General features: G+C 29.8%; 1 protein-coding gene across 1 annotated transcript in view; it reads left to right on the forward strand.

Moving 5' to 3' along the window:
* The first annotated feature begins 2,529 nt into the window (after window positions 1-2,529).
* Window positions 2,530-13,128, forward strand: part of Chpf (Chondroitin polymerizing factor) — a 38,855-nt gene continuing 28,256 nt past the window's right edge. The window contains exons 1-4 of the mRNA XM_075354405.1: window positions 2,530-3,316; window positions 7,357-7,508; window positions 8,059-8,211; window positions 11,640-11,882. Coding sequence (XP_075210520.1) covers window positions 2,662-3,316; window positions 7,357-7,508; window positions 8,059-8,211; window positions 11,640-11,882 — 1,203 coding nt within the window. The 5' untranslated portion in view covers window positions 2,530-2,661. The remainder of the gene's footprint in view (window positions 3,317-7,356; window positions 7,509-8,058; window positions 8,212-11,639; window positions 11,883-13,128) is intronic.

Here is a 13,128-nt window from a genome sequence, read left to right on the forward strand (position 1 = left end):
ATGAAAAAATAAACATTTTTAATATGTTTTAAAGAATGTATTTAAAAGTTATTTTTATAAGTTTTAGAATTTGTATGTAAATTGTTTGTTTAAAATCATCACTTTTCCAGACCAGTTTGTGTTTTGTTTCTAATTACAGTTTAACTTCTCAAATTTGTGTTTAATTTTAATAGACGTTATTTACATCAATTTTCTCAGAATTAAATTTTCTACAAAGTTAAGAAGAAATTTTTATCTGTTAAATGGTTTGGTAAATTAACAAAATTATTTTATTCCAAATCTTATTAGAAGTGAGTAGAAATCTGGGATCACTTTTATTCAATTTCTTAGATCAAAAACCCTAAGGAAGCACCAAATTTAATTTACTCCTTGATTTGTATTGCAAGAATGTTAGTATGGTTTAATTTCACAGAGGGAACAGAAAGCTAAATGTTTTGTGAGCTGAAACTTGCTAAAAAACTGTTCTCTGACCTATGCTTATACAACTTTTTTAGTTATTTTTTCAATAGAATCACCTCATGAGAGATTGTTATGCAATTTGAAATCATTCTACATACATGATTTAAAGATTATCCTTTACTTGTCCACTGACATCATTTCTAGGTATTACAATAATTTAGTGTCATATGCATAATGTCATTCCTGTATTAAATATTCAAATATATTCGCAAGAAAATTCATTGGAAAACATAAGAAAAAGAGCATGTATTCCTGTGTTCTTGTATCTTTTTTTTTGTAGAAGTGGAGGAACCTTATTTAGGGGTGTCGAAGCAGTGTTGGACTCGCCAACAGGGTCCGTAAGCTGTTACAGAAAATCCATATGTATTCCTGCGGACTACCAAGTAAACCTCCACCCCTGGCAACCCCAACTCCTGAGAAACCACTAATAAAGCACTACTTCAGGAGGGAGGTAAGTGCCCACACATATTCAGTCTCCATGTAAGCAAACATCATCCATACCAAACCACTACACACACACACAATATACACCACAAATACCTAAAGGAGGAAAACATCCAGGAACATAGCACACTTACAGATAGTAAGATGTAAGACGTACCAAACACATTCATACATTCATACAATCAAGCCAACACAAGACATGCACACAACAATCATGAAAACATAGACACAAGACATAACTTATCCACCAAAGCACACTCAACAGTTAATTTAATTTCCACAATCTTACACAAAGTGCAGAAACTCATACCCACCGTCTAACATACACACAACTCAAGTACTTAACCACATGACCGTCAGCCATAATTGTAAAAATGTGAGCAACACCATCAGGCACTGGGAGCAGAGTGTCCATGGCCTCACCACAACAAAGTGACCTCCATCATGCTTGAGAGGGCTCCCAAGTCACTTAGCCGCAGACTTGTCTAAACCAGCACCCTCTGATGCCTAAGTCCCTTGCAGGCCGCACCAATGCTTGCTGTCTCCTATGAGTTTTCTGTGTTTCTAAGTTGTTCTAAAACTTTTCTATTATAATTTGCAATAATAGTCCGCTGCTTCACACCCTGAAGCATTATCTGCTGAAAATCCTTAGGTCTGAACATGTCCACCCGACCCAGGGCATCCAGCATGCACCTCTGCGAATCCTGAAACCTTGTACAACAGAAGAAGACATGCTCTTGTGATACCTAGCACATGCTTAATACCAATTTATGTAAGTTTTTCTGAAGGCGTTATTTTACATAAAAGTAGAATAAAATATTTTTAAAAAAAACTTCAATAAGTAAAACTATATGGCTCTCCAAATCTTTATTGCCAGTTAAAAAGTAGTTTGTTTATGAAAAGCAATTTTATAAAACCTGTTTTTTTTTTTAAATATTACGATACTACAAACGATGTATAGAAAATGACAATGTTTTAAGTTTGTTTGTAACAGAGGCCAATGCATGCAAAATGCTGGTACACAGGCTTTTAATCCCTGCGCCAACATTATGTGCCGATACATTTGTTTTTAATTTAATACCGAGTTCAAACTGTTTATATTCAAAAAAAGAATTGGAAAAGTATCATTATCTAGCCCTTTGGTACGCTTTTTGAAGTTGGTTCTACATTTTCCTAAAGCTTGTTGTGATTTATTACAGAAAATGCGCTTTAAGAAATTTCAGATTGATGTTTTTTGCCTCATGTAGTTACGGTTTAGTAAAATCGATCCATTGGGTAATCACAAATTAATGATCCTCAAACTTGAGGATTGATTTTACTAAAAGTTTTTAATAATCACATATTATAATATACTTTTAACGATATTTTCTTAGGGAGTATATCTGGACTTTCGTCATGATTCTATTCTGGGTAACACGTAAGATATGATACTCAGAAGCGTAAGAACGCCAGATAATTCAGCTACAGAAAAAGTTATTTCTTAACTGAAAAACACGGTTTACTTCCAGTTTCTAGTAAAAATACAATCTAACTTTCAACATCCATATTCTAGAGTCCAAAGAGGTATGTAGATTCTTCAGAACTCTCATCGACTGAAAGAAAATTTGTTTTTCTTTGTGGTAACACTGCTAGGTATAAACAAAATACCTTGAATTGTTCTCAGGTTACATGTTATGATTCGTAATAATTTATTGTTTGAAATGGTATACTATTGTTAGGCTTAAAACTCATGTAGTGATTTAGTGTTCTGTTAAAATAATGTGTCGTTTTCTGTGGTCATTATTTCGACAAAACATTTATTTTGTAATCGGTGTTGTGTTAGGTTTAGGATTAAGTTTACTGTTAACTCCAGTTGTCGATAACGATTGTTTTTTCTCTGTTCATTTTAATAACGAGGAAAGTAGGATTTTAACATCTCATAAAGATGACGATTACGAACCAAGGATTAATTTGGCTGGTAAACCGCAAAAAGCTCAAAAGACTCCTCAAACTTTGATCAGACCACGATATTTTTCTACCGAACTCGGAATCAAAGATAAATTATTTATTGGGATTTTAACCAAAGCTGATACGTTAGTAGAGTACGCAGTAGCATTAAACAAAACTGTTGCCCATTTGGTTGATAAAATAATGTATTTTATTGATGCTCCAAGTGCCCAAAGGTTAAATGTGTCCTCTCTAAGGTTACCGGGAATAGTTGGATTTACTGATACCAGAGAGATATTGAAACCATTTCACGTACTAAAATATATCATTGACAATTTTCTTGAGGAGTTTGACTTCTTTTTTATTGTAAAAGATACCACTTACATTCGTGCAAGGGAGTTGTATAGTTTTGTTAAAAAAGTCAGTGTTAGCCAGGATGTGCACTTAGGTTCTCCTGCTGTAGGCCAGTCCGAATTTTGTTCTTTGGGTAAGTTAGTGTAGTGACAGAAATTGTTTGTGTTTTATGAAAATTAAATTTGTTATCATTAGTAATATTGAAATTGAATAGAATTTAATCAATTCCAGAAGATTAGTAGAATGAGCATCATCTTTATTAGATTACTGTGTCTACTGGCCAGCAAGATTACCAATGTCATAACACCTTGTAATGTTAAACATTTTTAGTGACTTCCAAATCAAATTACATGGAAATTATTACTAGCTGATAAAAATCAAAATCTTAGCACATCTTATTATCCAATGTGTATGTTGCAACCTGTTCATCTAGTCAACAGTAAGCAAATCCCCCTCCCCCTCCCCGGCAACCACAAAGTGATGTGGGTGATACATATGACATGTAAATGAGGTATAATCTTGTACAGACCCAAGCTAGCCATTCGTGAGACATGGTTAATTGAACCCCAACTACCAAAGTACACTGGTACTGTATTCAAATTTGTTTAAAAGGCAATTAAGTTGTGTACTAAATTTGAACTCAGATTCTTCAACTTTGAGAATCACTGTTAAACAACTGATATGTAACAAGTTAATCATCAGTGGTGGGCTTTAGTACATTTGAAAAAAGATGCCAAATTAAAAAAAATATTAATTTTACAGTTTCACTTAATGGATAAAACTAATATTAAACAAACAGTGATGATTGAATATACTGTTTAATTACATGTTAAAAAGGCTTTCTGTAATGGGTGGCATTAACATGAATGGTATTTGTGTTTACAGTGAAGGTTATGAGTGCTTATTAACTCAGAAATGCTGTTTGCAAGAACAAATTCCATAATATTTGAACGCAGTCATTTATAATTTTAAGGACTACTGTAATTATTAAATTTATAAAAATTAATGTGCTCTTGTCTTAACTACTTCAAAGGTTATGATTTACTTACAAGAATTCATAAATGACTAATCAAGGTTTTGTAAACTGAGTGCCATAAAGTAAATCAAAATAAAATTCATTGGTTAGATTAATAAACTACCTTTATTTATTTAACTTTGATGGAGTTTGTTAATCTTTGTTTCAAGACCATATTTTGTTAGGTTCATTAACAAACATTAGAAATTGGCAGTATTGTTAATTTATTTGCCAAAATTAGTGCATTTATAGAAATGCACAAGCGATTTGTTAAAATTACACCTATTGATTAAGTGTTTAAATTGCTTTATTTTCCTTGAGGCAAATAACATTTAATCTTATTTATCAACTACTACTATTTCTAAATTATAGTTATTGACCAAATTTCGAATTAAAAAAGTTGTTACTTTTCTTTTAATGATACACTTTATAAATTACTCTAACAAATAACCTATTTTTTTAAATTTTTATAACAACCCAAAAATTACTTTTTATGTGTTAATGACAGCTTTAATCTATCAGAAGAAACAGTTTGATTGGTGTTGAATGTATCTCTCTTTATCAACCTTTATTTGAATCAAAATAAACCTTCCATAAATAAAACATGTTGCAACTTTTCATCTATAAATGTAACAGGTGGCTGGAAACGACCCTGTTGCATAAGATGGTGCATACCATCTTATGTAACCATGTTACATACTATGCTATGCAACATATGCTATGAAGTGTGTAGACTTCGTAAGCTTAAGGATTAGTACAGTAAACCTCTTATTTTCTGGTGCTAGTTTCTTCTTTTCTCATGACTTTTATCCTTGTTATTGTATGTTTGGTGTGTGAAGAGCATTTGTTGTTAGTTGATTATTCAAAATATCTGTGGATTACAGTAGATTGCACGAGACCCTTATAAAGGGTCTAGAAGGGTCTGAAGGTAGCTCAGGAATAATCTGCACATATTGAAGGCAGTCAATGGAAGTTCAACTAAGGGGTCTTTAGTCAAAGTCCTTATCACGTTGCTAATCAATTGAAGAGTAAGCCTTTCCTGTATAGTAATATTTATGTTCATTAAAAAAAAAAAGAAAAAAAAGATTGTTTTTAAATGAAAGTTGAAAAAAATTGGTTGTCTGAGATTTGCTTCATTCTCAGTTACATGTGCTAGTAGCTTCATGTGCTATGTAATCAGGAAAGGAAAAATGGATTAGGAACTGGATTCTTGCTGTATGTAGTTTTATTTTTCAAACTGACAAATTTTGTGCTTGTGGAACAGTTAAATTATCATCTCTTGCTCAGTGATTCTGAGCCTTAAACACCTGTGAAAAGATGAATGTATTATTAGAAAATTGGATAAAGCACAAGAAAGCTTCCCTCCTGATGGTTATTTTATTTACATGAACTGAACTGTTCATATAGACTAGACAAAAGCTAAAAGGAGGAAAGGCAATTTTCAGAAGATAGTTTGATTGACAATTTAAATTTTAAGATCAGATTCATAGAGAAGGCATATACATAGACTTTGTAAAATTAAGATTAGGATAGAAAGCTTTATTTCCTATTTCATGATTTTTATTCTCATTATTGAATGTTATACCAAATTATCTAGAACCTTTCACGTCGTCAATTTCAATAATTCCCACCTGCAAGTTTTTGTACTCATCTTCTGCATTTTGTTACTGACACTTTCATTTACTTTGTCTTCTTTAGTATCAAGTTCAGCTTATTGATTCAATTATTTAATGCATTTAGATTAATGGCTACTAACTTGACATTCTCTGCTCAAGTGAAAACTTTTTTCCAGTTTATATATTACCACTAGTCTCCAAGGATCTCATAATTTTATCTAACACAACTTTAAACATTGTGGTAGACAATACATTTTTTAAAGCTATTTCTATTTCCAAAATCATAAGTCAGTCAGTAGTGTTGAGTATTAATGTGAAATTAACAAACAAGATAAAAGATAAGATTTAATGTAAAGGTATATTCAAAGTTCTTGTTAATTTGGTAAATAACAATACCTGGTTGATATTACCCCCTCTCACTATAGCCAAAGCCATGTTATATGTTTTAGTAAAACATTTCTCAGTATAGACATATTTTTTTTACTGAAATTGTTGTGAAAGGTACATAGATATTAACAAAGAAAGCTATTCCCGTGTAGTTATAATTTTTAGTTTAGTTCCATCTTGAATATTGACATATTGCTTTGATTTACTTGTCTTAACATCTTTTCTTTTGACCATATCCAAATTACTGAAGTCTGCTATGCTCCATACTTGAGTAATTAAGTGACTGTTGTGTCCTAGGATCTTTGTTGTTTTTGTTTTAAATGTATTCATTGTTTCTGTGTTTATTTTTACCTTACAAGTATTAAGTTTTGGTTTGAAACCTTTCCTTATATAACCCACTTCCTAATAAAATTTCCTGTCACCATTATATGTAATTGTTCAGCTTTTGTAAAAATACTTTCACATTGAAATTAAGTTTCCTTGTTTGAAAAAATAGTTTTTGTTATTAGGAATAAATCTTAAAAATTTTTGTTTCAAGTGCTTTTTTTCAGTGAAAAGTATCTGGTAGATTACCTGACCATAAAAGGTTAGATCATAAAATGTATAAATAAATTTGAAATGTTGTGTTTTTAAAGCATTTAATAGGTTAATGGGTTGACACAGTTACGAATGAAGACAATTTTAGTGAGAGAATGGAGAATTCTATAAGAAAAGACTTAATTAAAAATTAAGGACAATTCATTTGACTGTCATTAGTTTTAAGTCATTTGTTTTAAGACATTGTAGTATAGGTAGGTGAAAATAATATTAGGACAGAGATTTTTAGAATTATTTTTTTAGAGTTATATGAGTACGTGTTGATGTAAAAACTTCAATGCATAAATAAAATAAAGTAAAATTTTAGAGAAAAACAAAATTTTAAATAAAATTTTATTGGAGAAAAACATAAAAAAAATTTGAAAGTTGCTTTGGCTGTTGTTAACAAGGAGATCCTGGTTTAAAGAAATCTTTTCACTGTTTGTTCTCTTTTAGTATCTTTTTCTATCAAATTCAGAATTTATTTTTCAATTGTATTATATTACTTTTAGTTCGATAATTTATTGTTTTAAATTTGTTAAATGTACATGAAAACAGTTTTATGTTATTTTATTTTAGATGGAGGTATACTTCTCAGTAATTCAGTCCTAAGAAAGATTCAGTCAACTTTAGACTGGTGTGTTAAAAGTGCTTTCTCAGATTCAGATTCTGACAATATTGGACGATGTGTTCTTCACGCCACAAAAATTCCTTGTCAACAGAATATTCAGGTATTTTTTTTTTTTTTTTTTTTACATAAAATAACTTTATATGAGTACATAAAGAAATGCTATTTAGATAAACATTTAATTACATCTTTGAGTTTCACATTTACTAGGTAATGAACATAACATAAATAACATTAATTATGAACTTGAATAAAAAGTAATGTATATCATGTTCTGTATGTATATTTTAAAATTCTGATATTATTTCAGCATTAAAAGTTCTATTTATTATTTTTTTATTGTTAAGTTAAATTGGATGTTACAAATTAAGTAAATGCTAAAAGTCATAACCAGATTGATAAAACATGTTCTACATTTATTACTTTTAATGTGAGTAAATTCTATTTAGTTACAAAGTAATTTGGCTCATTTGCAAGTGCAAGAAAGTATTGCAAATGGGTTGCATACAAATATAACTATAATGTGTAAGTTCTGAGAAATCTTTTTGTGGAGCATTAGTTATGAAGTTCTTATTTTTTTAAATTGTGTTTATAATTAATATTAAACTAAATACTGATCACTGTTTTGACGCTTTCTAAATTTTTGTTTGTAGGGGCAATCATTTTATAGCTTTCATCTGGGCAATACACAGATCACAACTGATAATAAATATTTATTAAAAGATCCTACTTTTGAGAAGGCAGTTACATATTATCCTATAAGAGAACCCTCTGCATTTTATAAGCTACATTTATATTTGTGTAAGGTATGTAAATTATATATGTAAGTACATTTTTTTCTGTTTATTTTGATGTGGAAAGATTATTGGCACAGTGTTGAGATATTGTTTTTGTTTTGCTAAATTAGTTACTGTTAAAAATTTTAAATCAGTAATTTTAGATTTCATGAATGTATATTGATTATCCCTTGGATATACAAGGTCTGTTCAAAAAATAACCAAACTTTATTTTTATAATCTTTATTATTAATTAGCTGCAGTGGCGTGCTGTTGACAGCGACTCGGAATGGGATTATTAGGTGTCCAAAACCACCTAAGACCACCTTTTTTTTTGAATGATAAAAATTGATATAATGAAAGTTAAATTAAAAATTTAACTCTAGAAATTGATACTAATTAATCAGGATTTTCCATCAGTAATGGGTACATTCCGGTGCCTACTTTTTGGTTATTATTCATTATTTTATGAAGAAAAACATTCATGTAAATAAAAAAATATTTTATTAATATATATTTTGCATATATCCGATATATTGATATATAATAATATAACAAGTATACACTTGACTATCACGAGATACGTACTAACGAATCAGGATTTTCCGCTAGTGATTGTACATTCCAGTGTTAAGTTAAGGGGGATGGACACATACAGACCCACATACAAATGCCCTTTAGTAGGGTAGGATTTTACAGATTATTGGTCCTCCTTGTCCTCTTCAAAGTACCCCTTTCCATTATTCACTCACTTTTTCCAGCAGTGTTTCCACTTCGCAAAGCTGTCCAGGCTAGCTCTATCTGAAATGTTCATCAAGGTCCATGACGAATTTGCTTTAATGTCGTAAATAGTTTCAAAATGGCGTCCTTTCTTTATTGATTTTAATTTCAGAAAAAAAAAATCGCAAGGACCAAGGTCTGGCGAGTAGGGAGGATAGTCATCTGATTTTTGAGACAAAACTGATGAATTGACAAAGCTGAGTGTGCAGGCGAATTGTTGTGGTGAAGGAACTATGAGTTGTCTTGCCATAACTCTGGTCTCTTTTTATAGATTTTTTCATGTAACCGTTGTAAAACACCTTGATATTATGCACGGTTCATTGTTTTACCTTGAGGCAAGAATTCAAAATACAGAATTGCATTAAAATCGAAAAAAGAGAGCATCATGTTGAGAGACTGATGTGCTTTCTTGGGGGATGGACATACTTTGCCAATCCATTGTGATGGTTGAACTTTTGTCTCAGTGTTGTAGCCATAAACCCAGCTTTCATCTCCTGTTATGATCCTTTGCATGAATGTTTCATCATCATTGGCTTGTTCAAGAAGTTGCCAACAAACATCCACTTGCTGTTCTTTCTGCTGCTCGGTTGTCAAACAAGGAACAAACTTTGCTGTAACTTGATGCATGTTCAACTTTTCAGTCAAAATGTCATGGCATGATCCATTTGAAATGCTAACCTCTTCTGTAAGTTTTTTGACAGTCAATCTGTGTTTTTTATGCACTAAATTGTTGATGTTCTGAACGTGGATGTCATCAGTTGAAATCAAGGGCCTTCCTGGTTGAGGGTAATCTTCAAATGATGGATGACTACTTTTAATGTCTTTCAGACGTTAAAACCATCTGTAACATTACGTACTACCAAGAGCATCATTTCCATAAGTTTGTTTCATACGTTGAAACACTTCTGTGAGGGTTCCCTAGTTTCACACAAAATTTTACATTGTATCGTTGCTCCTGAAAGTCGCACATTACATGTAAGAACATGTGGTTACAGACGAGGTTATGCGAAACACATTGCTGCCAACTGCATGTCACGAAATATCTCTGCTGGCGCGTAATTAAAAATGTTCAGTTGTTTTCTGAATAAACCACATAAAAATATCAGGTTTATGAATTTCTACTTATGCTGTTTAAAAATTTATCTTCCAAATTGAAGACTGCTCTTGTGAAACATTTGTGTATAAAAATTCCCTAATAGTATCAGCACCAGTGTACTCTACCAGGCTGTTCTAAATTTTTCTGGAATTTTTTAAAATGGTTTCCACACCTTTTATTGTGGATATAGTGATTGAAAATTTAAAGAAAAGCATATATATAAACACTAAGAAGCAGTCTTATGTTTGACTTCATTTACTCATTTTATTTTGCTAGGAATTAATGTTTAAAAGAAAAACAGAAAAAAATATAAATAGTGTTTTGATATTTTTTTTGTTATTAACATTGTTAGGAGTTAAAAATATTTTTTATCCATATGTAGTTGTGTTGTACATTGCATAAAATGTTTTTAGCATATGTTATTTAAAACTCCACTTTCCACTTTTTTCCAAAAGTAACAAATCACAGAGTGATGCAGAAAATGTGTAGAATTTTTAGTTTTATGCACTTCACAAGTATGGAAACTAAATGCTTAATGTATAACTTTATGAAGCATTTTTATGGATGAACATCACACACAATCTTACTTTTACATATATATATAATAAACCTTAAACACCTATAAAATGTTAAGTGCAGGGACATACTATTTCCATTACGTTAGTCCATAACTCTTTGAATCAATTATAGTGATATTTTGTGTAATGGATAGCATTTAAAATTTACTTGCACAAATAAAATTTGCCCTTTTAGATGTGATGATAGTTTTGAAGGTTTCATCGTTGTATTTTTTAGACCACAATTTTTGAAAAATTTTATATATATATGTATATATAGATTTTTTTTAAACTATATTGTTTTGCCAAAAATTTTGTTATACACAAAAAAATTTCTTATGAAGAAATTGAAAAAATTTCAGAATAAGTTCTTTATTTGTGAATTCTGAACATAATGGTGAAATTGAGAGTTAATTAAAAAAAAAAAAATTATTAACAGAAGCGTAGTAGGATTGTTTTAATTGTAATATAATATTTTGTTTTGCTGATATCGTCTAATTTCTATCTTACTTGCTGATTACACTATTGATCTTAATTTTATTTAATTTGTATAATTGTTCTTTTGAATTAGTAAATATTTAAAAAATGATTAACAACTCAATTTCAAAATTATTTAAAAATTATACATTCAAAAGACCTTTTTGGAGTTAGTTATACAGCACCTGCTTCAGTAGAGTTATCAATAATCAGTCTACATTAATAACAGTGGCATTAAGGACAGCTGCCTGAAAGTGATTAGGAAATCCCCTCAGTTTGTAGTCAGAGTATCTGTTTGATCTATGTTGTCTTTATCAAATTTAATGTTTCCAGGTGTTTGTAAATTAGTAATCCCGATCACTTCAAGATTGGTGCTATTATCTGGGTACTATCAGTAACTCTACTGAAGAAGTTGCTATCTAATTAGTTCCCAAAAGAACTTCTGAAAGAATGATATCCTTGCAATTTTGAAAGGTATAATTTTAAATATTTTTATTTAGCGTTATTATATTTCATTGTGTTCATTTGTATATGCATGTTTTTTTTAGGTTGCAATGATGCATAAAAAAATGGATATTGCAAATCTGCGTCATTCTTTATTAAACATGTCCCATTTTGTTCCTGGGGGTAAAAAAAGTGTTTCTTGGCCTGTTGGTAACCAGCCTGGCAACAAACCAAGTAATAGATTTGATGTTCTTCGCTGGGATTACTTTACGGAGATGCATATCTATTTGGCTAATGATTTTACAAATATTAAAATTCTTTCGGGAGCTGAAAAATCTGATGTACAGGTAATTATCAATTTAACTTTAAAGTAGCAAAATACTCTTGTGTAGTTTATTTTCTATTAATGACAATGGTTTTTTTATCTTGATTGCTAGACAAGGTGCTTAAAACTTTGTTCTTGTAACATCTACTAGGTTTTTACCCTTTGAAAGTCTAACATTATGGAATTTGAAGTAGAAGTTGATATATGAAGAAAAAAATGTTAAGTGTAGGAACATTCTATTTCCGTTAAGTCAATCCATAACTCTTTTAGTCAATTATAGCGATATTTTGTAACATTTAAAATTTACTTAAATAAAAATAAATGATAAATTTGATTTAACAAATAAAATTTGCCCTTTTAGATGTGATGATGATTTTGAAGGTTTGATTGTTCTATTTTTTAGACCACAATTTTGGAAAAATTTTCTGTTTGTAATATATATATTTTTTTTTGTATAAAAATATATTTTTTTGTCGAAAATATTGTTATACACAAAAGTATCTCTTATGAAGAAATGGAAACAATTTCAGAATAAGTTCTAAAAATGAAAATTAAGAAAAGAGTTCATATAGACATGGGTAAGGAAACACTTCATTTTTGAGTTTAGCTTGTAAAATATTTTGGCCTGGTTTTTTATTTAAGGGTAAAATGAGGCACACTGAAATTTGTGGATTTAAATTAAGGGATAAATTTAATGGTTTCATAAGGTGATCTGAAAAGTTGAATAAATTAGGTCCAAGAACTATATTTTTATTAATTTTTTTGAAAATTATTGTAAAAAAAAAAGATTGTATTGCCAAACACAATTTTTTAAGTTAATGTACAATAGCTTTGTTAAATTGTTAGTAAATAAATAAAATTTTGGTATAAACTTTGTAGAGAATTTAATTTTGAGAAAATTCTCATAAGTAAAGTTAACATGATAAAGAATTTAAGAAATTTGATTTTTATTAAAAACAAAGCTAACAAATGTGGCAAAAAAATACTGCATTATAGTGTTAAACCAAAACAATAATTATTTCAATACTGAAATATATCTAGAAACAAAATCAATTATTAAAGTTAAATAACCAGACATATTACAAACCTATTTTTACAATTGTTCAAAAGTTCTTCATTGTCTACAAAATATTCTGCTTGATTTAAAATTCCTTGGGTGGTTCTAATTCATCAGTATTGTTTTTTATAATTTCAATTGCATAAATTGTCACTAATTCTTTTTTTCTAGTAATTTTTGTTTGCATATTAATAATTTCATATGACCCCAT

The sequence above is a fragment of the Lycorma delicatula genome, chromosome 1 (assembly GCF_047948215.1).
Source record: "Lycorma delicatula isolate Av1 chromosome 1, ASM4794821v1, whole genome shotgun sequence".
Classification (NCBI taxonomy): domain Eukaryota; kingdom Metazoa; phylum Arthropoda; class Insecta; order Hemiptera; family Fulgoridae; genus Lycorma; species Lycorma delicatula.